Source organism: Cololabis saira, chromosome 14 (assembly GCF_033807715.1).
Source record: "Cololabis saira isolate AMF1-May2022 chromosome 14, fColSai1.1, whole genome shotgun sequence".
Lineage (NCBI taxonomy): Eukaryota > Metazoa > Chordata > Actinopteri > Beloniformes > Belonidae > Cololabis > Cololabis saira.
In genome coordinates this window covers 4595218-4622467 of record NC_084600.1, presented here as the reverse complement: position 1 = coordinate 4622467, position 27250 = coordinate 4595218, and the positions used below count along the sequence as shown (strand labels likewise).

At 39.1% G+C, this 27250-nt stretch overlaps 1 protein-coding gene across 1 annotated transcript in view; it reads left to right on the top strand.

Annotated features, from left to right (window-relative positions):
- The first annotated feature begins 2617 nt into the window (after positions 1-2617).
- Positions 2618-27250, top strand: part of septin8a (septin 8a) — a 44840-nt gene continuing 20207 nt past the window's right edge. Inside the window, exons 1-5 of the mRNA XM_061739441.1 lie at positions 2618-2768; positions 15375-15489; positions 15805-16000; positions 18136-18322; positions 26519-26680. Of these exons, the coding sequence (XP_061595425.1) occupies positions 2739-2768; positions 15375-15489; positions 15805-16000; positions 18136-18322; positions 26519-26680 (690 nt within the window). The 5' untranslated portion in view covers positions 2618-2738. The remainder of the gene's footprint in view (positions 2769-15374; positions 15490-15804; positions 16001-18135; positions 18323-26518; positions 26681-27250) is intronic.

Here is a 27250-nt window from a genome sequence, read left to right as displayed (position 1 = left end):
CCATTTCAATGTACAAAATTCCTTTGAGGAAACATTTGCTTGCATCTGAAACATTACAAACTCACAACACACAAGCAAATATGTATACCTATACATTTGTCTTCTAAAATAATCTTCTAAGATTAAATAAAATAATACATAAAATAATCACACATTTCAACAAAAGTGCTTAAGCGTAGCCAGATTGACAGCAAGAGACTTTGACATGGTTTCATATAAATCCTGTATAGACTGATTTTCTTTTGATAGTACCTTTATGGATGTTATATCATTTTTTATTTCATTTTTAAAACAGACTATGGAGGGTTTGCTGTTTTTCCATTTATTTTTATGTATATGATATTGACCGTCATTCACATAAAGTGGAGTGTGTCACGTGATCACCTGCCGGCTGGCTGGCTCTCTGATTGGCTGATGAGCCTACTAGTAAAGTTACGCTCTGACCTCGTTCATATTGTGAAACAATGGCTGTAATAAAAATAGAATAATGTTATTATGTGTTTTAACAACTCAATGTTTGACTTATTTTCTCTGTGTGTGTGTGTGTGTGTGTGTGTGTGTGTGTGTGTGTGTGTGTGTGTGTGTGTGTGTGTGTGTGTGTGTGTGTGTGTGTGTGTGTGTGTGTGTGTGTGTGTGTGTGTGTGTGTGTGTGTGGCGTGACATTCCTGACTGAATGGGAGTGACTGAGAAGAAGAGGCGGCCATATTGGAACGTATCTGTCACTATCAAAGACTAAAACTATGCTCAAGATAGTTCACCTGCTACATTAACGTGGCTGGTTGTGTTAGCCAATGTTACACTCACTGACAACACTAGCATACGAGTATAGTAACTGGCTTGCACTTGTATAGCGCTTTCCAACTGTACTCCTACAGCCCCAAAACGCTTTATACTGCAGGAAATCACCCATTCCACCTCAGAAATTGTTAATGGTTGTTTAACCATTGGAAGTCAGTGAAATCAGATGCTAAATACATTTTTTTAAAAGATTTGAGTAAAATACGTGATGTCTTCCAAAACTGTTACTGTTACAAAACTATTGCTATCACCTACTTTTTTCTATTTCCATGTTCTTTAGCTCAAATATCAATTATATGATTTGGCAAATTATACATTTTTTATTTTTATTTATTTATTTATTCGGCACAGTATAAAAAATCAGAATAAGTAACATAAAAATGTAAAAGAGAGATTGGTAATGTGCTAGGCTGAGGCAAAAGCCCAAGGGGCTTATACGAGGCCTCTACCTATGTAAAATACAGCAAAAGATTGTACAAAGATTTAAAATGCAGAATACATGATTGCAGTCTAAAAACAAAAACAAAGCAAATAAACAGCAGCATGAATAGAATACATGGTATCTACATGATAAAAGAAAAAATAACAAATCTAGAAATATCATTAGGTAATCTGATCAATTAAATGTGTCCTGAGCTTATGTTTAAAATTATTGAATGAAGTAGAGGTAGACGAGATTGCTGTATAGATAGGATAAGATAATCCTTTATTACTCCCTCAATGGGGAAACTCACATGTTAGCAGCAGTAACTTAACACACACATGCAGGGAAGGGGGTAAAAAAGTATAAAATATAGATAATTACAAGAGGTGTTTCATAACTGGGCTCCCCTGTATCTGATGGAGAACTGACACAAACCAGTACGGAACTTCGGGAGATTTAAATGATTGGCCTGTCTTGTATTAAAATGGTTTGACAGAGTATTAGGGCCAAACTAAGACAAAATAAAATTGGAAATTACGAGCGTAAAGTCATAATATAATGAGAATAAAGTCGTAAAAATTACGAGATGAAAGTCGTAATGTTGCAAGAATAAAGTCATAATAGAATAAAGTCATAATATTATGAGAATAAAGTCGTAATATTATGAGAATAAAGTCGTAAAATTACGAGACTAAAGTCGTAACATTACGAGAATAAATTTGTAATATTACGAGAAAAAAGTGGTAAAATTATGAGAATAAAGTCATAATGTTGCGAGAATAAAGTCGTAATAGATTAAAGTCATAATATTATGATATTATAAATTTTTATAATATTATAATATTATAAAGTCGTAACATTACGAGAATAAAGTCGTAAAATTCCGAGAATAAAGTTGTAACATTACGAGAATAAAGTCATAATATTACGAGAATAAAGTCGTAATATTACGAGAATAAATTGATAATTTATGAGAATAAATTCGTAATATTATAAAGTGGTAATTTATGAGAACTCTAACAGGAAGAGCAGTCTTCTCCCTGTGTTAAAATGAGGAATATTGAGCATCTTGTGAAGTTATATTTATATATTTATAATATATTACAACTTTATTCTCGTAATATTACGACTTTATTCTCAAAATATTACGACTTTATTCTCGTAATATTATGACTTTATTCTCATAATTTTTTTGTCTTAGTTTGGCCCTACTACTCCGTCGTAAAATGGTGCATATCACTGTTGAACTGAAAAAAATCTTTACATTTAACGACTTTCATCCAAAGCCGAACGGAAGGAAACACGAAGGACACATGTCGTAGTGTGGATTCCTCTTGTCGCGTAGCGCGTCTCCCTGCCCAGCGCCCAGCCCTCTTCCTCCTCTCCTCCTCTTCTCTTCTCTTCCTCCTCCTCCTCCTCTCTGTCAGCTCATCTCAGTTAGTTTAGCAGGCCAGTACGGAGAGACGAAGGCTGCTCGGTCTGCTGCTCGCTACACCGACACCACACACTCCCTGCCATGGCTGCCACGGACGTTGATGTGTTTTCGGTAAGACGGGTGTTCCCGGCGCCCTTTGATTCTCGTGCAGCAGGAACATGCTGAAGTTGTGATCGGGGAAGTGCGTGTTAAGCCTGATTTATGGTCCCGCGTTAAATCGACGCAGAGCCTACGCCGTAGGGTACGCGGCGACGCGCACCGGTCGGTGTTGGTGTAACGCGTCGGTGTAACGCGGAGGCATAAATCAGCCTTTAGCTGTCGTGTGCGGGGACTCGGCCAAAGCTTGCCCAGCCTTTTCTGCGTGTTGTGCGGGATCTGTCGAGAAGGGTGGACGTGCCTTCTGTGGAGGCTGAAACACATCCCCGACTGCTGCTGTTTCTCTGTTTCTACATTTATATCTAGCTCTGGTTTTCTGGTTTTCTGGTCCCGCACCCACGCACACATGGACATATGGACACATGGACATATGGCTGCAGCGTATGGCCCTATTAATTAATTGTGGACGCTATTAGCGTGTCTTAAGAAGCATAACATATCTGGGGAAGTGACTAACTATCATCATATCCTGTCATTGCTTTTGACATAAAGATAACAGTGTAAATGAAAGTGCTAGATTTGTTTGGAGAAGAATGTGATCCTGCAAACTTACAATGAAGCCTTGACACTGGAGAAGTGACAACTTCAGGTGGATTCATGTCAGGTTTTCTTGTGTTACATTGTGATATATATATATATATTACCAGGGTTGGGTCAGTGTTTTGTAACACAGGATTACAAAAATGTAATCCAGTCTAAATACCTTGAGATTGTTTGAAAATGAGATCCATCCCAATATTGTCAGACATACAGGAAATGCATCACACAGCTGTAACACTTTAAGCTCCAGCTCTTTTTTATTACAGCTCCAAATGTCAATGCCAATGGGAGGGAAAGAAAAGCTAAAAAGAAAGAAAAGCTAAAAAAGTTCTACACATTAATCTACAGTGAGTCACATCAAGTTATCCTCATCACAGTTGCAACTACAGGTGTAATGTTTGCAACACAGGGCTGTTTTCTCTTATGTATAAGTTATTTTTAGTCAAATGCTTTAAGGAGGAAATTATTTGTCCCTGAAACTCAAGAAGATGACTTTAAAATAAATGTTTTATTCAATTCATTGATTCACAACGCCATATTTACACCTCAGGTTCTGCCACTTTTAAAGGCAGCTAATAATCAGGGTCTGACTGTATTTTTCCATTGAGCAGGTTGTTGGCGTTAGAATAACTAGTGCTATTATCTTTTTTTGATTTGATGTTTATTTGCTCATGTTGTAGAAGTTGTTGGTCAATACAAAGTTTTTTGCATGTAGATCAAGCAAGGACCAAAAGGTGTAGACTGAAGCCAAAACTTATTTTGTCTACCCTTTTAACACAATGTAACCACTATAGTGCAAGATTTGAAAAAACAAAAAATATATATATATATATATATATATATATATATATATATATATATATATATATATATATTAGAGAAAGAAAGAAACAAAGTAAATAAATAAGAAAAATAAATAAATGTTGCTCAAACTGGCCTATCTCGGCTTAACAGCATCAGATCTTTATAGTAACAAACCATGTTGTCATCAGGACTGACCCGCAGGAACAGGCAGGGGGAGGTGGGATGGGTGGGGGACAATTTAGCTTTTAGAAAGCTGCTGTAACACTTGGTAATGAATTTATGGCATACATCATTGTACAGGGGTTTGAAAAAGCACAGGAGGGAATTTTAAAGAGAGTGATTAACTTTTTGGCAGGCGTTTTTGAAAAGGTCGTTGAATTGGACAGCGAGCAGCATTGAGATGCCGGGATAAAGAGATTAAGTACACGCTCCAGCCACTCCCACGACTTATTGGTGCAACACATCTTCAAAGAAAGGAAAACTTAGAAAAAAACCCAAAGAAATGCAGCCAAAACTGCATGGTTGGAATTCCTTATTTAGAAATAAATTTAACAGCCAGCAGAGGTGGCAAAGATAAATTTGTGGGCTGATTTTTATTAAATTGCTTTCAGGATTCAGAATAAAGCGATTGATTGGTGATTAGAAATGGCCAGAATGCAGTGAAACAGGTCAGTGCCGTCAGCAGGACTGCTGCCGGACTTCCTGTCTAACTTACTGAAATAAGTGAGACCACATTGAACAAATTGTCACGCTGGCCTGGGTGTTTGCGTAAAGGGAGTGCTGTTAATTACGTGCAGCTATTGATAGAGATGTGTAGTGTGTTGGACTGTTGGCCCTTATCGATCCAGTTTGATGCTTTGGGATGAGTTTCTGGGCCAGATCAATGCAGCCAACTATCCAACAACTTCTGTGCTGCTCACTCAGGGTTTGCACCAAAAAAAAGGAAAGAGCAGTGTTGGTTTAAACGGTTATGTAATGAAATGCCCTACAACATATTAGGGATGCACACTGCCTACTGACCCTGAAGAGCATCGCCTCTGCTGAGTCCCGCATCCATAAAATTAAATTAGTTGTATAAAGTGCTCCAAGCCAAGAGACAAGGAATGACAAAGTTGCATCTGAGCAGCTCTGCACTTTAAAATAGCATGCCATGTCTTCATGGTGTGTTAGTTTCTAGATATTTTGTGAAATCAGTCTACATTTACACATTTTTGTTTGCATCCCAGAAGCTCTGGTTTCCACTTGTTCAGGTCAGGTTGGACGTATGAGTATCATCAATGTCTCTAGCTGCATATAATCTCCCGCTGCCTCAAGGCGAGTTATTCACTCCCAGTAACATCGATGGATAATGACGGGGAAGTTGTAGCTTGATGAGCCGATACCCATCAAAAAAATAGACCAGACTTGCTCAAAACTGTGATGCATTGGAGGTTAAAATGACTCCAAGTGGTGTGCAAAAATGAGGAAGGCCTTTTCTGCATGAAATGTCTTTTTTTTTATCTTCAAAATCAAAGGAGGAAAGTTTAACGTTACTTTTGGTTCTCACTGACTGTGTTTCCATGCATCAATAACCCTTTTAAAACCCGAATATTGGCAATAACCCGAATTTGCACGGCCATGTAAACACCAATAACCCCTTTGAATAACCCGAATTTGCTCATATTCCGGTTTTTAAAAACCGAATATGACCCCTGGGTTACTCCTTTTTAAACCTGAATATTTGGTCATGTGAACGCCAAACGGAATATCTCCATCAAACGGAACAGGAATTAGTTTTCTGCTCATGTTCTGTTCACAAGGAATCCTGGTCTTTTGAGTCCAGGAAGTTCTTCTAAACACGGAGAAACCAAGACCAGGAGGAGACTAATCACTTCATAAATGTAATGAAGGATATGAACATTTCTGCATTTGTAGACGGTAGAAAGTACCGGGATAGAAGATTTACAAGAAGGTGAGAGAAAAGTTGCGCGAAGCAGCATTTGTTTTGAATTTGGATACAGGAAGAAGAAGCAGAAATTACGGGAATTGTGTCATCACGTTCTCCGTGCGTCGCTGGTTTGATCCAGATATCCTGAATGATTAATTACTTTGTAAACAGAATATTCTGAATGTTTCAGTAACCGGAATATTAGCAATAACCCCAATTTTGACTGCATGTAAACGTAGTCTGTGATGGATTGGAGGCTAAAATGACTCCAAGTGGTGTGCAAAAATGAGGAAAGCCTTTTCTGCAGGAAATGTCTTCTTCTTTTTTTTTTTTTCTTCAAAATCAAAGGAGGAAAGTTTATCGTTACTTTTGGTTCACACTGATCAGAATGGACAGAATATGCTGGAGGCTTGTGACATTTCTGTAACCTCGTAAGTGTGATCCGGGCTGCTGTCAGTAAAGTTAAAACTGCTCATTAACGACAGTCCAAGCCCCTAATTCAAACATCTTACTCACTTCACATGCAGTATTAACACGGTTTTATTTTAAGCCTGGACGGTGACAATACTGCAGTAGTATCTGGTCTAATGACCATCTGTCTCGTGTCTACTCTCCACAGCCTCCTTTGAGATTTGTATTTGAATGCTGAAACCTCGTTACTCCACAACCCGCTTATCCAGTCAGGACTTGTCTTATCCTCTGTGGGCACGGTGGATAACACAGGGTAAACAATACATCACTAATGTCACCGTTTGCCCATCAGGAAACCCCTCACTCCAAAATTAATTTAGTATATTATCAAAAATACCAGTCACAATATCAGGAAAGAAGTGATAGTTTACTGTTAAAATTGCACATTGGTGTGAAATCCCAGTCCCTATTTGTCCAATCAGTACAAGTAAAATTAAATTAAACCAAAATAATATGGCTGCAGCCAAAATGTTAAATTGGTTTCTGCAAGATTCCATTTTTCCCCCAGAGATTGTTAGATACCCCAGAGTGACAGAGTGTTTATTACTCAGAGTAGACTCCGGGGTGATCCACGTTTATTTCCCTTACTTTTCAGTGTGTGATTAAATCTTCTTTATGCTATCCTTCCTGACAGCATTCAGTGGCATGTATTACTAGAATAGAAGTTGGAACACGATGTGTGATACAAGACCATGTATGTGAAATCCAGAGCAGTTTTCCATCTATCCAGACTTTGAGTTATGGTTAATCAGATAACTGAAAGAGCTATAGATAATATAATTATTGCAGTTCAGCAGTGATAAGGAACTGGGTGTTTTCCAAGATATTTGTCTGTTTATTTATTCATTTTCTGCCAATTTCCTGTTGGCCACTGAGGGAAACTCAGCAGTAACGTAGACACAAAGTTGATGTGGACACTTATGAGAGAGTGAAGGTTTCCCTCTGTTCATCCATCCATTATCCACACCTGCATATTCCCATTCAGGGAGTTTCCCAGCTCTCTCGGGGGGAAAAGACAGAGAGTGTGAAATTGAAGGTATTTCATGAGATAATTAAAAAAAAAAAGGAACCAGTTTTTATCTCTGTGCTCGTGAGATTCTTTATGGCCTACGTGACGCTCACATCTCAACCGTCAACATTTTTACCATTGCAACATCCCTGCCGGTGCAAGTAGCTGCAGGAGAACAGCGGTATGCAATATCTGGAGTCATGGTTAGAGTTGCACAAACTCCAATTAAATCCATGTTTACTGAAAGTTGTTGTGTGCACGAATACAGAAAAAACCTCCGGCATAATTGAAAATCTTCATTTACTAGTTCAAGTAGTACATTGTGGCACACATGGGAACAAATTAAAAAGAAATAACGTTATATTTTCAACAGTCATCGGACAGGAAGTCCCAGTGAGCAGCCATTTGGTATTGCGTGTGTATGAGTGTGGTGTGTGTGTGGTGTTGTCATGGAGGTTATTATCACGTGGTCGTCTCCCTTCACCAATACTTAACTGATTCAAGAGCGTAGTCAGCCCACAACACCTCAAACTGACATCTGCACATTCCTCACTTGCAACAGACTGATATACGGCCGCTCCGTTAAAACTAGTGTAGTATATGCAAAAGAAGTCATAAAAATAGATTATTTTAATAATTTAAAGTGGCAGAGATTTCATTTCTGAAACCAGAATGACTCCATTCCAGTCGTAAATTCAGCAAACTCGGGAAGTAATATTACTTAACTCTGGATCTCTAAATCTGGATGCAAATTTGCAAAAAAAAACTAAAAAGAACTACAATTCTAGACGTCTGTTATTGTTGTTCTTTGTAGATAGTTGGAGTTGTTGTTTATTTCACCCACACTTAAGAAAGCAGGAGTGGTCTTAGTCTTGCATATAATTGTAATTGCTTATTGTTTAAACCAGCATCATTCTTTTTTCTTTCTTTCTTACCCCTCGACAAATTATTTATTTTCACTCGATTGAGCAGAAAACATATACAGGACTGTCTCAGAAAACTAGAATGTTTTGATAAAGTTCTTTATTTTCTGTAATGCAATTTAAAAAAAAAAAAAAAAAAAAAAAAAAAGTCATACTTTCTGGATTCATTACAAATCAACTGAAATATTGCAAGCCTTTTATTATTTTAATATTGCTGATTATGGTTTACAGTTTAAGATTAAGATTCCCAGAATATTCTAATTTTTTGAGATAGGATATTTGAGTTTTCTTAAGCTGTAAGCCATGATCAGCAATATTAAAATAATAAAAGGCTTGCAATATTTCAGTTGATTTGTAATGAATCCAGAATGTATGACATTTTTGCATTACAGAAAATAAAGGACTTTATCACAATATTCTAATTTTCTGGGACAGTCCTGTACATATAAACAATACTGACAGATAACTGTCTCGTTGAAATCACGTGATCAAAGGGGGGAAAAAAGTACCACGTAAACATTGAATACTATCCAGCAGTTAATCCATCCTGTTCCAGATGACTTTTAAAGCACACGAGTGCTACTGGCTGCTCCTCAACTTACTGTAAATATTTGAAGCCCCCCCCCCCCCCAGGTGTTTTTCGCTGCAGACGCGTCTACTATCGTGATGTTGGTCTGCTCTGTCAGGTGAAGCTCAGCCATGCAGACAAAAACTACACTCACAAAACAATTGGGGTGTGGATGAAGGCCAGACGTGGAGAAGATGAGTGAACAGAGGACAGAAAGACGGACAGAAAGACGGACAGAAAGAAGAGTCTGCGGCTTCTTAGAGGATTTCAAGTCCCATCAGGACCAGACTGCAGGATCTGTGGGTTTCTTTGATGGGCCGGTAACAGAGGCCAGTCCTGACGTCATTTTACTGCTACAATGGATGTTAAGTTTGAGATATTCATTGATCTTTTTGGCAAGCTGTAGTCATGATTGCTTTGAATAGCTTGGGGGCTAATTTGGCTGCTGCCAAAAAGAAAATCATTGTAAGGTTTAAAACACTGAGACCAAACTGGAGGAAAATATGTGTTTTAGATTGGTAGAGTAGACAAGAAGGGCATACCACAGGGACAATCTGTAAAAGACTCAAGAATAAGAAAATATGCATGTGAAGGGAGAAAATATAGACTAGAATTGGGGGAAAAAAAGTGCAATTATGAAGACACATGACAAAAATCATAAATAGACATAAATAGAAATGAAAAAGCAGTTCAAAAAGAGGAAGCAAAGAATTAGTGTTGCAATCCTGTAACAGCAAGAGCTCGGTTGAAAGACAACATGGGGAAAATAGGAGAAAAGAAAAGGATGGACAATAAAAAAATGTATAAAATGTAGAAATAAATTAAGCTTTTATTCTTTTTGCCAATGATGACACTCCAAAGACAGAAGATTTATTTTTTATTTTTTTCATTTCTGCCAAATTTGGTAGAAAAGTGAAATGCCGATGTATTTCTGTCATTTGCAAATACTTTCCCAGCTTTATTTGACATGAAAGGCCTTTTTTGTGAATGCAAATATTTTGCACTGTTGTTCCTGTTAACAGTATATTTAGTGTAAATACAGCTGTTGTATTAAACCACAGCACCGTTAACTACCTGGCCTTGCAGTAATGACACCACAACACTTAAACTAATGCAGCTAAAAGGATTTCAACCATCGCCGTTTTATGTGCATTAAATAAATCCATTTGCAGCTCAGGGTTAGGGTTAGTGTGCGATGCAGTCCTAGCTTTGATTTAGCCTGGATTTTTTTTTATTTTTACGCCTCATTTAATTTGGAGCCACCTGGGGCTTCTCTGTGCAGCCATTTCCTGTTGGGCTGGTGAAGCGTAGCCGGGGAGCCGTGTCGTTTCCTCACCATGGGACAGTTAACAGGCCGCTCATTCCTGTCATACTTTATGCTGCGGCTCTTTTGCCGTCTGAAACAAACATGGATGGCAGGACGGGCAGAAGTTATCCTGTGTGCTGGTTGTTGATCTTTGGTGAAAACATGGAAATTATTCTGAACTAATATGGCTGGCTTATGAGACACTGAGTTTTTAATTTGTTTTGGTGAGACAGCACAGTGGTCTTAGTCTTGCTTCGTTTGAGACATTGAGAATGATTTCATTTCCTGGAGGTTTTTGAGCAGATGGAAAAGATTTAGGGCTGGGAGTGATGGCCAAAAAAATGAAACTTGCATACATGATATATATGTAGATGTCTTTGTGTGTATATGTATTGTATATTTTCTGATTTTACTGTTACTTCTTAGCTCATGCTGTGCATCTTGAAGACAAGAAAGGGTCCAACATTGATACTGGTCGAGTCAGAAAGGAATGCAGCATTCCTTTCTGGCATGCAACATTATTACAAATGCAGCCATTGGGAAGTATAATCCAGAATCACGGCATACACTTTCATTGTTATGCTGATGATACGCAGCTCTATTTGTCTATGAAGCCGGATGAAACAGAACCGTTGGTTAAACTTCAGGCATGTCTTAGGGACATCAAGGACTGGATGTCTGGAAATGTTTTGCTTCTAAATTCAGATAAAACAGAGGTTATCATTCTTGGTCCAGAGCATCTTAGGAAGGGATTAGATGGTGTTGCAATGGCTTCCAGTGCAACTGTGAGAAACCTTGCTGTTGTTTTCCATCAGGATTTGTCGTTTAAACCATATGTTAATCAGGTTTGTAAAATAGCATTTTTCCATCTCCGTAATATTACAAAGATTAGGAAAATGCTCTCGCAGAGTGATGCAGAAAAACTAGTTCATGCGTTTGTATCTTCTAGACTAGATTACTGTAGTGTTGTTAGCAGGATATCCAAGTAATTTGCTGAATAGGCTCCAGCTGATCCAAAATGCAGCAGCACGAGTACTGACAGGAATCAGCAGGAGAGACCACGTCTCTCCAGTGTTAGCGTCGCTCCATTGGCTACCCGTAAAATTCAGAATCCAATTTAAAATTTTATTACTTGCGTATAAAGCCCAAAACGGCTTAGCTCCGCATTATTTGCAAGACCTGATGGTGCCTTATGTTCCTGGCAGAGCTCTCCGTTCTCGGAGTGCAGGTTTACTCGTAGTTCCTAGAGTATCCAAATGTAGATGTTTATGTATTACATAATGTAATAATTTGCTCAGGGGTCATGTTCTGGGTCTCTGGAAAGCTTCTAGAGACAACTTTTGCTATACGCTATATAAATAAAATTGAATTGAAATTGAATTAGAAAGGAAGAGCCAAGAGTTTGACTATGCATGCTTTAGGCCTGACCAAGAAAGGTATTCAACTTCTTTTATATATGCAAAATTAAACATTGTCCAATAAAACAGGGTTCAGTGACCAATGTGGGATATTGGGATAGTTACAATGTCTAATACAGTATTTTTTTATTCAAGCCACATTTTAAATCCAGGTTTCTACCTGCAGAGGAGAATGTGGTTGTTGTTTTTCTGCTGTTCTAACATGGAGGGATCTGCCCAGTTCTCCCAGCAGCCAGTCCAGTACACACACGGTGACATATTCAGCCTGTCGGCTCACAGTTAGCGGAGTTCTGTCCACGTCTGCAGTTCTGTTCACTCTTAAACCAAGCGATAACGCCGTCGGTCAGGCCCGCATGCTCATTTTGCAGCCCTCAGTCGAAAACTCCACTACCTCCGACGTGACAACATTTGTACACAAAGATTATGCACTACTGACAAGTTGGTTTAGTGTAGGAGGTCAACCCAGAATTATCCTCTGAGTCAGTACTCTTGCTTTTCCCCTGAATGGGAGGAATCACTAGGGTTCCACCTCACTAAACCATTGTTGTGGTTTGGTGAGTTTGGAGCAATTTCCAGAGAAACAAGGTTTTCAAGGTCGACGAGATCCTTGAGGCCGTTTAAGATTTAGCCAGGTTTCTGTCAAGGCCCAGATATGTTGTGAAGTGGCACGATACGCCTTATTTAAGTACTATAAATTAAGATTTGGGTGAATTAAGAAACAGTGTGAGTTCGATCTAGTTTTGTATGTGCACTTTACAAAAATGTGGTGTTGATGGTGAAAAAAGCACGCCAGCCTTTTATTTAACTTACTGGATAAATAAAGGTGTATATACAGGACTGTCTCAGAAAATTAGAATATTGTGATAAAGTCCTTTTATTTTCTGTAATGCAATTTAAAAAAAAAAAAAAATAAATAAATAAATAAAAAAAAAAATAATAATGTTATGCATTCTGGATTCATTACAAATCAACTGAAATATTGCAAGTCTTTTATTATTTCAATATTGCTGATTATGGTTTACAGCTTAAGATTAAGATTCCCAGAATATTCTAATTTTTTGAGATAGGATATTTGAGTTTTCTTCTTTGGGTTTTCTTCTTGTAATGAATCCAGAATGTATGACATTTTTGCATTACAGAAAATGAAGAACTTTATCACAATATTCTAATTTTCTGAGACAGTCCTGTGTGTATATATAACTTGCCAACTTCCCTTATTTGAAACCCTGGTCATGAATTCAGGGAGTCACTGCATCAGTTTCCTTTCTGGCGTGATACTGGAGCCCACGCCCTCCTCCTTCAGGAATCTATCGGAGTGTCTCCGTCAGCCGGCTAAATGCCACAGGGAGACATTAATGCTGTTAAACATGTTCTGAGTTTACAGTGAATCACAAACAAACAATGGCTGCCTTTCCCCGCTCCTCCTCCTCCTCCTCCTCCTCCTCCTCCTCCTCCTCCTCCTCCTCCTCCTCCCCCCCACAAACATCCCACTGATTGCAGCAGCTTTACATTCCCTCGCTGGATGATGTTTGTCCAGACTGACTTACACGCTGGCTGGCTGTAACATACAGCAATGTACAGCACTTGGAAAATGTTCACCGGTTGTTGGAGCTTAATTAATTTGGTCCGCACGCCCACGCACAACCTCTTAGTGCATGACTGGTGTTTCTGTTTCTCCAGGAAACCATAGACGCTCATAAAGTGGAGCTGTGGACTGTGGGCACCTTGCAACATAATCTATCATAAAAGTGAGCTCAATTGAAACATGGAAGCCGTATTTATTTAATATTGTAAAGATAATTCACATGAACTCACCGTGTGTAGCTCAGCAGCATATGTATACTGCCTTGCTCAGCTCAGGCTGGATTTACTCCAGCAGCGTTGTCTGACACATTAAGCCCCGTGTCTCCCCCCAAGCCCAGAAACGTAGACACACACATTGCTCATTCTTTATTGTGGTCTTGACTCTTCAGTCAGGTTAATAAGTGATGTGCTGTGTGTCCAGAGCCGGTCTGGGCTGTGTTCAGCTGAGCTGTGCTCTCCTAATGCTGCTGCGTTAGTGACATCAGCCTTCAAATATGCCGGCGTCCGTAGTGTCTGGGCCAGATGAGATCGGGTGGCTCCTCCATTCATCTGAAGGTGCTGTCTGGCCCTGCCCTTCCTGCACGGCTCTTACGCTCTCCCTCGGTTCAAATGAGGATCAAAGGTGAAACGCTGCTGGTAGCTTTGATGTGTGTCAGTAATCTCTCTGCCTCAAGTTTCACTGTGATCCTCTTTAGATAGTTTAGACCAGCGGTCGGCAAGCCAAAATGTTGAAAGAGTCATATTGGACCAAAAACACAAAATAAAATATGTCTGGAGCCGCAAAAAATGTCTTGTAATGTCTTGTATCAGCCTTAGAATGAAGGCAACACATGCTGCATGTTTCTATATTAGTTATAACTGGGGTAAGATATTTTTTTCATTATGCACTTCGAGAAAAAAGTCGAAATGTTGAGAAAAAAGTCAAAATATTGAGAAAAAAGTCAGAATGTTGAGATTAATGTTGAAGTACAATCTCGAGAAAAAAGTCGAAATGTTGAGAAAAAAGTCGAAATTTTGAGAAAAAAGTCGAAATGTCGAGATTAAAAAGGAAAGGAAAAAGGAAGAAGGAAAAAAGAAGAAAAAAAAAGGTCAAACATTTCTGAAAAAGCTCCAGGACCCACTAGGGCGGCTCTAGAGCCGCGGGTTGCTGACTCCTGGTTTAGACTATTTCACACCAGCTCTCCAGTCATTTATAAGTGGCGAGTTTAGATTTAGTCCTAGTTAGTTAGTTAGTTAGTTAGTTAGTTTTATTTTGGTCCATTAGTCAATCCAAACATGCACCACAGTAAAGCTGGATATATAAATAAATAAATAAACTAAAAAAGGTGTAGACTGAAGCCGTAGCTTATATAATGCCTACCCTTTTTTTACAATACATCACAACAAATCAAAATAAAAAGTATTACAGAGATCAATTACAACAAAAGCATGTGATATAGAGGATTTACAGGAGAAGCTGCTCTTGGTCATAGTTTATATTTATCAATTGCCCTAAGTTTAAACATTTTTTTGAATTTGCAGAGAGAACTACACATTTTTAGCTCATCACAGAGACTATTCCACAAGTTTACCCCTTTAACAGAAACACATCTACTTCTAAAGTTTGTCCTTACCTTTATTTTTTTTAAACATACTTGTCACTTATTGAAGCTTGAGCTAGTGTTGCAACTAAGTCTGGATAAATCTACGTCTCATAAGTGACTTTTCTCCCAGCTTTTATTCTCATACTTCATATATTAAATGATTGAATAAAGATTTTGCCTGTGTTAATTTTAAATGAGTCCTGTGTGTTTGTAAATGTGTTTAGCGTCCTCATGTTTGTGGAGGATTATTCTTAAGCTCATCCTCACTGGGCTCTGATTACCCGGCTCGTACTAACTCGTACTGCAGCTGATGAGTTTTACATATGAACAGACGGGTTTACTTTCCCAGGAATGCGACTGCGTCCTAATGTCATTGCAGTGTGTTTTCCTCCACAAAACTGTTCATGTTGTATTCTGTGTTTCCCCAGAATGAAGAGAAACGTAACCTCAGTTTGGGCGGCCATGTTGGGTTCGACAGCCTGCCCGACCAGCTGGTCAGTAAATCGGTCACACAGGGGTTTTGTTTCAACATTCTGTGTGTAGGTGAGTACCACCAATATATATATTTATATACGTTTCCACCAGTAATATATGCATTGTCTAGAAAATTCCTAATCATGCTGTAACTCCCGTGCTGTTTCCTTGATCTTAACTTGATCTAATTTCCTCAGACAGTATGTTTGGTTACAAAGAAGACCATGTGCTGTTTGTCTTTACTTAAAAGAAACTCAGATGCTTCTTACATGTGTTTTTGCAATAAAATCCTTTTGTTTTGAAGCCTGCAGGGATTATTCCCACACGACTGAATCACTTCCTCCTGTGCCTCTTTCTCTCTGCTGCGTACCTGTCTGACTCCAGGTGAGACTGGCATCGGGAAGTCGACTCTAATGAACACCCTGTTCAACACCATGTTTGAGAACGAAGAGGCCAGCCATTACCAGAATGGCGTGTACCTGCGGCCGCGAACGTACGACCTGCAGGAAAGCAACGTCCACCTCAAACTCACCATCGTTGACACCGTGGGCTTCGGGGACCAGATCAACAAAGAGGACAGGTGAGCTGGTGAAATGACGGGTACTTTGAACTAGTGATGCACCGAAATGAAAATTTGTGGCCGAAACCAAAAATAATAAACACTTGGCCGAATACAGAATAATACCGAACAATGGTTCTTCGCAGTTTTTCATTTATTTTGCCAATTTTTTCACCATTGCATGAATCAAATAAATGTGCAGTGAAATACCCGCCAGTCACAATTTGTCTTACTGTACTTATTGTATTTTTTCATTTTCTCCCGTTCAAATCCAGTTAATCGGGTTGCGGTGGGGCTGATCTCTGCAATTTGAAGCCTTGTATAATAATTGTAAAAATCTGGGTTATTTTCTTGGAGGATTCGTCGTATCAGACAGTGAGAGTTCTCCACCACATCGGTAGTACGGGCCCTTCTCTCTGCAGTCGTCCCGTTACCGTCTCCATCACCAAGCGGTTTCCCAAATCCAACTCAGCCTGGATCATTTCTCGTGTCCTCTGCTTTTTCCCACATCCAAGTAATGATCTGACATGCTGACATGTTTGCTGCATTTAACACTGCTCCCCCCTCACTCCACGCTGCTCGCTGTTTGATTGCGTCATCTAAACATCGTGTTATTAATTGTTCGTTTTTTTCCGCACTTATTCCACCGAACACCGAAAGCGTTTTTTTTTATTTTTTCGGCCGAACAATTTCGGTTACCGAACATTCGGTGCATCCCTAGTTTGAATTAAATATACCTTTCATGTACTGGTGTCAAGGACACGTTTGACATTTTAGATATGCAAGCCCTGTTTTACAGTAATTTCATTAAGGCCCAACTGATTGAGAGGCAAGTCCCAGAGACTGATTAGTCATATTTATTTATTTATTTATTTATTTATTTATTATTTATTTATTTGGTATGGACATCACGATTACATAGGACAAACCAAATGCACTGTTTGAGTGTTTTAGCATACATGCTAATTTGCAACACTTGTCCACAGGAGGCTTTTAAAAAAGTACAGACAATAAAATATACAATACAATTAAAGGATGACATAAGATATAAAGCAAAGACAACATCGTTCAAGAGCAGAACCAGACCTGACCTATTCATGTAGGCACTGTTGTTTAGATTTGAGCCATAGTTTGAGTCCTCTGTTGTAAATATTGCCCCGCGTTTCTAATTTTAAATTAGTGGGTAAAGAATTCCAGAGTTTTGCACCTTCACAGAAAAGACAGACTCGCCAAAAGAGGTCTTATACTTTGGGATACGACAATCACCATTGGTGGTGTATATAAAGCTTTTTTTTCACATGAGTCAAATTGAAAATGATGTAATGATGGTCTTTATCCAGTTCTTAGTTTCATAACAGCATATTCGTTTTGCTCAAAGTGCAAATGAGTGGAATAGAGGAGTTTTGGGGAAAATGGGGGAGGGGGTCACAGATGAAGTGTTTTTAATGTTCAAACATTAAGCTGAGGAATGAAGTTTACTTGTAGTTTAACCAGAAAGATGCAGTCTCACGCCCTTTGATAGCAGCCTTCTCTTTAGGCCTTATAAACCCACATGCTGCGGGACAGTGGGGGGCAAATAAACAGACAGAGCTGCAGAAGGTCAGAGCTCACGCATTCCTCGGAGAAGATTGAAGATGCATGTGAAGGTAGCGGACAGACGACTGTAAACACGGAGCTGGCTCAGGAAAGGGAATACATTTTTGAGTTGCAGTCATGTGAAATGAGATGACACCCTTTTTTTTAAATTTAATATAAACTAAAACAAAAGTATCAGTCAGTTCCAATGGTCTCCCCCTTTTTTTTATGCATACTGAAGTTGAAGTTTTCCTGCTGTATATTTGTCCTTTTGCAAGGGTTTGCCGGTACTACTGTGACCTCCACAGGCCAGGGACCACATTTTTCAGCCACATTTTTCAATCAGACTCGATAAGATTAACAGGAATTTCATGCAGTAATAATCTCTACAAATCTAAGCTAAAATCTTGGCACTGAATGGGATCACACAGTAACTGGAAACATAACTGTGTGGGATCATTTCCTCAGTGACGAGTCCATGTTTTCTTTCTGTGCTCACTAGCGCCGCTACTAGCGACAAATGTTTTTGCTTTGAAACACACGCATAAATCCTGACAGTTTTGCTTTCAATCTCTCCACAGTTACAAGCCCATTGTTGACTACATTGACACTCAGTTTGAAAACTATCTCCAGGAGGAGCTGAAGATCAAGCGCTCGCTGTTTAACTACCACGACACCAGGATCCACATCTGCCTTTATTTCATTGCCCCGACAGGACACTCCCTGAAGTCTCTGGACCTGGTTACCATGAAGAAGCTGGACAGCAAGGTACACACACACACACACACACACACACACACACACACACACACACACACACACACACACACACACACACACACACACACACACACACACACACACACACACACACACACACACACACACACACACACACACACACACACACACACACACACACACACACACATCCTTTGTCTAAATAACATCACTTTTACTGAAATCCAACCTCTCTTTCATAATGAATAGTGTGAATTTCACTGAAAAGTGAGCAGTTCCTCGGCAGGGCTGTGTACGGAAGAGTATTAGGGCCAGGCAGGAGAAAATATATATTTTTTTTTTTATTGTGCACTTCGAAAAAAAAGTCGAAATGTCGAGAAAAAAGTTGAAATGTCGAGATTAATGTTGAAATACAATTTTAAGAATAAAGTCGAAATTTCGTGAATAAAGTCGGAATTTCGAGAATAAAGTTGAAATACATTTCGACTTTTTTCTCAAAATTGTACTTCGACATTAATCTCGACATTTCAACTTTTTTTCTCATCATTTCAACTTTTTTCTCAAAGTGCATAATGAAAAAAAAATCTTCCTCCTCTAAAATATGATTTAAATTTTTTTCCTGCCTGGCCCTAATACTCTTCCGTAGCTGTGGATTATTTGCTCCAAAAGAATAAAAATTGAAAAAGCGGAAAAAAATGACCCTGTGAACTTGCAGGTTTTCACACTCCAGGGTTTCAGCAAGAGCTGTTTGGAGTTTTCTCATTTAGTTTATTCATGTGGAAAACACTTTATTACAGTTGTCTTTGTTTTTTGTGTAGAAGTTGTGAATAAATTGTCAGACCTGTGACTCCGAGTGGACTGGTGCGGTGTCAGAAAGTTGGAGACATGTTTCACGTTTCATTTGTTGGAATTATTTCTCGTTTTAATTACAAGATGGTTATTGATCCCAAATTATAGTTTTTATTGGAGTTTCGGGGGAAGGAACAACGGAGACGGATGCATTACAGATCTAAGTGTGAATCTCTACGTGGTGAAACTTGAGAGAGCTGTTTGAGAGCCACTCAGACCAAACGACACGTTTGTGTGTTTGGGTGCATTTGTGTGATTTAGCATGAAGGCACAGCTCCGTGTGCTTCATTAACTGCATCGTTGTTACATCATCAAATTGATCCACGGCGTGCCGTCCCAGAGGGGTTTTGCTCGCTGCCTCCACACACTTTTGTGTGTTTCTAACCACTGATAATGCTGCTCCAGAAACGACAGAGCGCCAGCTCTGAGCCGCTACTTTCCACTGATGCAACGACTATAAATCCAGAACCAAACAGATGGTGATCTAGTGACTAAAACCTGCTGCCGTAGCTTTGCCAACTATCAACGCTCGGCCGCACGCGTCTGCCAAGAGTCTCCTGATACCAATCTAAAACAATGACATAAAACTTAAACAGAGTTTAAGGAAAATAAGTCAGTACACGGTGGCTGAGTTGGATTTCTCCTTTTAAAGTCTTGGAGATGTGACTTGGTACTATTTTAACTCTTGTACTGTCTTCGGGTCAAAATGACCTCATTCTCCTGTTCCTTCTTTCCTCCTGCTCTCTCCTTCCTTCCTTCTCACTTCCTCTTTTCTCCCTTCCATCCTCCCTTCTTTTCTCCCTTTTCTCCAATCTTTCCTTCCTTCCTTCCTTCCTTCCTTCCTTCCTTCCTTCCTTCCTTCCTTCCTTCCTTCCTCCCTTTCTTTCATCCTTCCTTCCTTCCTTCTTTCTTTTCTCCCTTCCTTCCTTCCTTCCTTCCTTCCTTCCTTCCTTCCTTCCTTCCTTCCTTCCTTCTTTTCTCCCTTTTCTCCCATCTTTCCTTCCTTCCTTCCTTCCTTCCTTCCTTCCTTCCTTCCTTCCTTCTTTCTTTCCTCCCTTTTCTTCCTCCTCCCTTGACCTGAAGACAGCACAAGGGTTAAAGGAGCCGTCTGTAAGAAATGGCCAGGTAGGCTGCAGAATGCAGCAGGAACGTAGGCTGCCATGGCTGCGATAATTAGAGCCGAGCTGGCAACCCGGATGCCGAAACAATACTGACTTGGTGATTGGGAGATAGGTGGAGGGTGGAGCTTCAGAAACAATACTGACTTGGTGATTGGGAGATAGGTGGAGGGTGGAGCTTCAGAAACAATACTGACTTGGTGATTGGGAGATAGGTGGAGGGTGGAGCTTCAGAAACAATACTGACTTGGTGATTGGGAGATAGGTGGAGGGTGGAGCTTCAGAAACAATACTGACTTGGTGATTGGGAGATAGGTGGAGGGTGGAGCTTCAGAAACAATACTGACTTGGTGATTGGGAGATAGGTGGAGGGTGGAGCTTCAGGCCAAAACAAAAAATGACAACATAAACATCAGTTGAGGGCTGCAACTGGTCTTCTTAAACTGGAATATCCTGGCTTGAGTGCTGTTGTCAGTGACATAAGTATTTGAAATGAACATGATTTTTAAATGTCTGTTGACATATCGGGGTCATTTTATGATTCGTTTTATTATTGCTCTTACATACAGCTCCTTTAAGTTATTACAATTAATCACACCAAATCTCTTCCATTGTTGTAACTGACTGTAAAAGGGAAACCAGAAAACTGTTTTGTGTGGAGAGAAAATCTGCACCAACTAGACGACCAAATAGAGATTTGCAGGCGAGCGGGGCTGACCGCAGAGCCCCCTGCTTGGCTTTACCAGCCAATCCAGAGATCAGAACCTGGCGCCGAGCGTGTGCCAGCTGTCTCCTGACACCTTCCAAACCACCGGCACACGCAGCCAAATCCTGTCCTTTCCTTACAACTAAGACATGCCTGAGGTAATGTTTTATTTCTCTTTACGAGCCACAATAAAGCAGCTATCAGGATAAATGTATATGCCAACCGGTTAACAGCGGTGAATGTAAATCAGCTCCACTGCGACTGAAAGAGCTTTAGATGTAAATCGACGCCAACGTTGATGGTATTCCTGTCCTTAGCAACTTGATGGGTCGTCGGTGCAGCAGCAGCAGCAGTTTGGCCGGGGTGGGTGGTCGTGGTGTGAACCACACCGAGCACAGCGGCTCGGCCCCGCTTTCTATTCAGAGTCTGAATTACGACAGTGTTTTATCTCAGAGCGGGCCAGCGCTGCCATGCAGCGACCACAGCAGCGCTGGGACACTCGTCTGGCTCTTTACGCTCTTGGCTTAGCAAATATATAGCACATTCTGTAATTTCATCTGTTATTTTCTTGTCCCAGATGTCCAAGAACAGTAAAATACACACACAGGTTGGGATAGTTATAGCTGTCCATCCAAAAAACGGGATTATTTACAGTTCTGACATGCATCAGTCTTGAGTTTTAGTTACTGCGATTGATTTCTTTCCCAAAAGAAGAATTTCATATTTTTGCTTTCTGTGTAGTATGATCCAAAAAGAGAATTCCTATGAGAGAATTTTAAGTTTTATCTGGAAAATAGAGAGACTGACACAGACATCCTGTCTGCCAGAGAGTCCTGTCATGAAATAAAGAAAAGTCAGAGAAACAGATGAGAAACAGCTTTTCCCTCCAGTGAAATAGAGCTTTTTATTTTATTTTTAAATTGAAAATGGGCTTGGGGGGCAAATAAGCACTCATCAGTTGTTCATTGCAGTTTGCCCTTTACTTTTATTTTATGAAGTTATTGTTATGAGTAATTATCCTTGTTATAAATAATGTACATACAAAGAAAAGCTGTTAATTGATATCCTACAACTAATAATTTAAGTTGTCCACAGCCTAATAATGGAAATATTCTTTTTACTTTCTTGAAAATAATAAATAAATAAATTTAAATTTGTTAGGAAACTTTGTGAAATTATAGGCACCAATCACAGAAATGACGGTAATAACTTGCTGCTCTAAGAATAGACTGAACCACAGTCAGTGTTTTCAATAAATTCTTCGTTAAATTTCAACCCAGCTTTTTTTCTAGATATAAATGGAGTTGGAACTATTATTCAAACTGATGGTACTTAGCTGGAATAACTGCAGTCAGGTAATTATGTCATTATTAGCCGCAGCTCTGTTTTATTTAACTTAGATTGTTGTCTTGTTGTAAGGCTGGAGGTGGAGGAAGGAAATAAGGAAATAAGGGAAGCAGAGACACAAATGTGTTGAGACACAAGACGCTGCTTCAGCTCCAGAACTCCCCTGTAAATTGTGCTCTTTATTTCTTTTTCTTATTTTAATATTGAATTAATTCTGTAATGAGGACTTTCACATCCTTAATGCTGTTGCAGAAAGGTATTTCTTAAGTCTACTCTGGAAATATTTAATGATGGCTATCAATCATTACAATCTAAAACTGAGTCCATGGCAACATTTAAATGATCCCCCACAAATTCTGGAAACTTTATGTCCAAAAATATGGTGAGTAACATATGTTAAGTATCATAGAATTATAATGGGATGCCCTGATGCTTAACGTCTGTCATGCTGTTGTTGAAGGTGTTTGATATGATTAAAGCTCAGACGTAGCAGGTTCTCGTATTCACCGACCAGCGACCACTGACGCTTTCCCTGCAGATTCATGTAGGTTAGAGATATTTGCCTTGTATAAGATAAAGGTTTAGAGCATTCAAAGCTGTATTTCAGGCTATTATTTTTCCAGTGATTATACTATGGGCCAGTCCCCAAGTCCTACTTTTCAGCCCTACCCCTAAATTGTGCGTGTTCCCGTTCTTTTCATCTAGGGCTAGTGGACATAACGAGGGCTAGTGTGTATGAATCTAGCCCTTCACAGTGAGGGATTTCAGATACTGACTCGCTGACCGAGGACTAGAGAAAATTCCCAGAATGCTTTACGTCATTTGCATACTGAATTAGGGCTGGGCGATATATCGAGATTTTAATATATATCGATATATTTTCAAACGCGATATGGTACGAGACAATATCGTTTATATCGATTATTTAAAAAAAAAAAATAAATTATGATTTTGATATAGCTTATTTTGTGAGAAATTGACTTGAATATTTTATTTGAGATTTGCACAAATGTTTTGTTATTTGCACAACTGTCAACCTCAGTGGAAAAGTCTGCCTGTTACTGTCTACATTGTATTAATTGCAGTGTATTTTAATTTAATTGTTATGCAGGAAAGGGATATTTGTTTTATTTTATTCAAGAAGCATTTTTATTCTATATATGCAGGCAGTTTATTTTTATTTCATTTGTTTTATACATTTTGATATTGTGCAGACCTCTGTTAATAAAGGAACCTGTGTGACATTTGGCACGAGGCTTTGTATTAAAACTGACTGTTTTTTTAAGGGTTTGCCTCAGAAAAAAATGAAGCTAACAGAGATGCTATGCTATAATGCTTTGGGGGAAACCCCAATTATGTCACAGAAAAAATATCGAGATATATATCGAGTATCGCCATTCAGCTAGAAAATATCGAGATATGACTTTTGGTCCATATCGCCCAGCTCTATACTGAATCAAACAAAAAAACATGGCGGACATTTCAAATTTTTAGTGAATAAAATCAATATTTTGAGTTAGTTTCTGCATAAAAATGCATTTTGATTACATTTCTAGCGAGAAATATATATTTTACTTTCATAATATTCAATCAGTGAATGTACATAATCACTCGCTTGCTCGTTTTTTCACATCTCACCAGAATAAAGGCTGATTTATGGTTCCGCGTTACACCAACACAGAGCCTACGGCGTAGGTTCCGCGTTGATTTAACGCAGAACCATAAATCGCCGGCGGCTCTTCTCATCCCGAAAACATCAGAGCAAATTTCTTAACAGGCGTTATTTGGATAAACTGAGCCCAGGTTGGGGATCTTAACGGTTACTTTTCCGCCTGAAAAAATATTAAAACTTAATAAAGTGGCATATTAACAGCGCTACAGCTGAAATTAAAACAGCTTTTATCTCTCAGCTTCCTGATATGGTGTGACGTTTGTGCAAACGTAACTACGCAGTCGCTTACGTACCCGAGCATAAACCACGCAGTGACGTAGCAAGTGGTGTCCCAATCCCTAGGGAACATTACAAGGGCCCTAGTGGTAGTGAGGGAGGGCTAGTGGTAGAAAGTAGGGGGGGATTGGGATTGGCCCCAAGAGTCCTCTTTGATCAGCTGTGAGAACCAGCTGGTTCCTCAGTGATCTCCAACGATGATCTCCATCAGCTCCACTGGCCATACACTGCCGTTGTCACTACTGGATAACAATTAGTGAACATGATTGGTTAAATAAGGGTTAAGATATGATAGCGACTGCTCTGCAGCAGATTAATGATCCTATAAAGTATGATGAGGTTGTAATTCCACTCCTAATGCCTTCTCCTTTGAGGCGCATGGGGAGTGGATAAGTGAAACCGTGGGAGTCTTCGCCTCCGTCCCAGTTACTGTTCTGTGTTAGGCAGCTGTATAGAGGAATGCAGACTAAATGTTTATCTCTTAACAGCTGTTTCTGATTGTGGATGGAGTCTTAGTTTGTTTTGATAATCACAGCTTGTTTTATGTACGTGTTTGAGCTCTGATTGGGCCTGTGCACCGCTCAACTGGTTTTAACCTATATGTTTTTAACTGCTTTCACTCATTACCTTTTATGAAGGGGGAAAAATATGTTTTTGGATTTTATTCTATTGAAATAAAGTGTTTGGTTTATAATATTTGAACAAGACCTTTTCCAGAAAAGTGGGAGGGCTTTTTCTAAAATGCATGAAATTCTGTATGGGTCAGATGTAGAAACGGTTTTGTATAAACACCATTTATACAACGGACATGGATGCTCCCCCATATCATCACGGATGCATTTACACCTCTCACTTACACCATGGATGGTCGTTGTCGTCATTTGTATGTGGTTCTTTTATAGTCCAGAGGCCAGAGACCAACATTTCACTGGTCAGTACCACTCAAGGTGACCAAACCTACTTATATTTGAAAAGATCCATGTCTGTAGATGATATTCTGGTATGATAACCTTCCTGAGTGGCAGCTGGATCATAGTTATCAGCTCATGAAGTTACCACCTCCTTCAGAAAATTACATTTAGATGCTGCTGCATATCCTGGTTTAGACTCATGTAGGAAATCTGTCAATGTTTCACTATATTGTCTTTAGTATCATTTTAAAGGGGACCTTTTTAAGCATTCATTCAAGCTAAGATGTGATACATTTCCTGAATCCTTATGGTCCTGTGAGTATTCCAATTTTTGTATTTTGTGTCTCTGTTGTTCCTAGATGACACAGGGATAAAAGATAGTACCATATTTTCTGGACTATAAGCTGCTACTTTTTTCATAGGTTTTCAACCGTGCAGCTATTCTGTGGATTTTTCTTCCACCGTTTGGGGCGCTCTAACCGGAATTAGAATCAAAACTAAGACAAAATAAATGCAAAGAAGAATGCACTACTTCTTTTTTAGCAGATAGAAGTAGGTAGAAGCAGATTTCAAACAGATAAATAGATAAATATATACCGGTTATTTTCTCTTGGTTGGTGACTATGATCCAGCTGCCACTCAGGAAGGTTATCATACCAGAATATCATCTACAGACATGGATCTTTTCAAAAATCATAAGCAAGTTTTGTCACCTTGAGTGGTGCTGATATCTGGCCTGAAACATGGAGTATTTCTGAGCTGGAGTCTGCTCTGATCAGACCAGAGACATGGCCGTCCAGTTCCTGAGCGTCTGAGACCAGAACCTGACGGGCTAACAGGACTAGCTTATGTTTTTGTTCTTATACACGCACAATACTTTTAGTGGTTATCTTTCTGGATGCAGATCATATTGGCCCGATGATTCTCATGCGTTGCCGTCTGGAACTCGGAGTGCACGTTTTTTGGTTTTTAGATTTAGAGAGATTACCCTCTACTCTCTAATACTAATACTTTCCATGCAGTTGGTTATCATTCTCAGAAAATTTGAATCTTGAAACTGTATCAAGTTTCAAGATTGAACATTGTTGTCATTATCGTCGGTAGATTTTGTGGCGTTTGACGGGAAAACTGCTTATATTTCTTAATTTTAAAGAGCATGACAGTTGAGCAGTGATCCTCATGAGATATGATCTTACAATTTTAGATATTACATCTGGTATATTTATTACAAACAGCACATTTAAATAGGTGAGTGCAAATACATTTCTGGTTCATTCAACCTTAAAATCAATCCTGCCGCACATATTTAACCTCACGCTGCTCCTGTTTCGCTCCCGTCCGTAGGTCAACATCATTCCCATCATTGCCAAAGCGGACACAATCTCCAAGAGCGAGCTCCATAAATTCAAGATCAAGATCATGAGCGAGCTGGTGAGCAACGGTGTCCAGATATATCAGTTCCCCACGGATGATGAAGCTGTCAGTGAGATCAACTCCTCCATGAACGTAAGTCGTGTTTTGCTAAAGTAGGATTTTTAATTCCCAAAGATGTTTTACATGTGTGCAGAGAAAAATTCATTTCAGAGAAAAGTCATTGCATATATGATGTTGTCATTGATTGTATAGGGTGTATTTATAAGAATTTCTATATATTTTAGTTAGAATGCATTAAATTCACCTTCTTTCTGTGTTTAAGGGGAGAAAAAAAGGAAATGAAAAGCACTTTGAAGAAACAATTTGTAGTAATATACAGGACTGTCTCAGAAAATTAGAATATTGTGATAAACTTCTTTATTTTCTGTAATGCAATTTAAAAAAACAAAAATGTCATACATTCTGGATTCATTACAAATCAACTGAAATATTGCAAGCCTTTTATTATTTTAATATTGCTGATTATGGTTTACAGTTTAAGATTCCCAGAATATTCTAATTTTTTGAGATAGGATATTTGAGTTTTCTTAAACTGTAAGCCATGATCAGCAATATTAAAATAATAAAAGGCTTGCAATATTTCAGTTGATTTGTAATGAATCCAGAATGTATGACATTTTAGTTTTTTAATTGCATTACAGA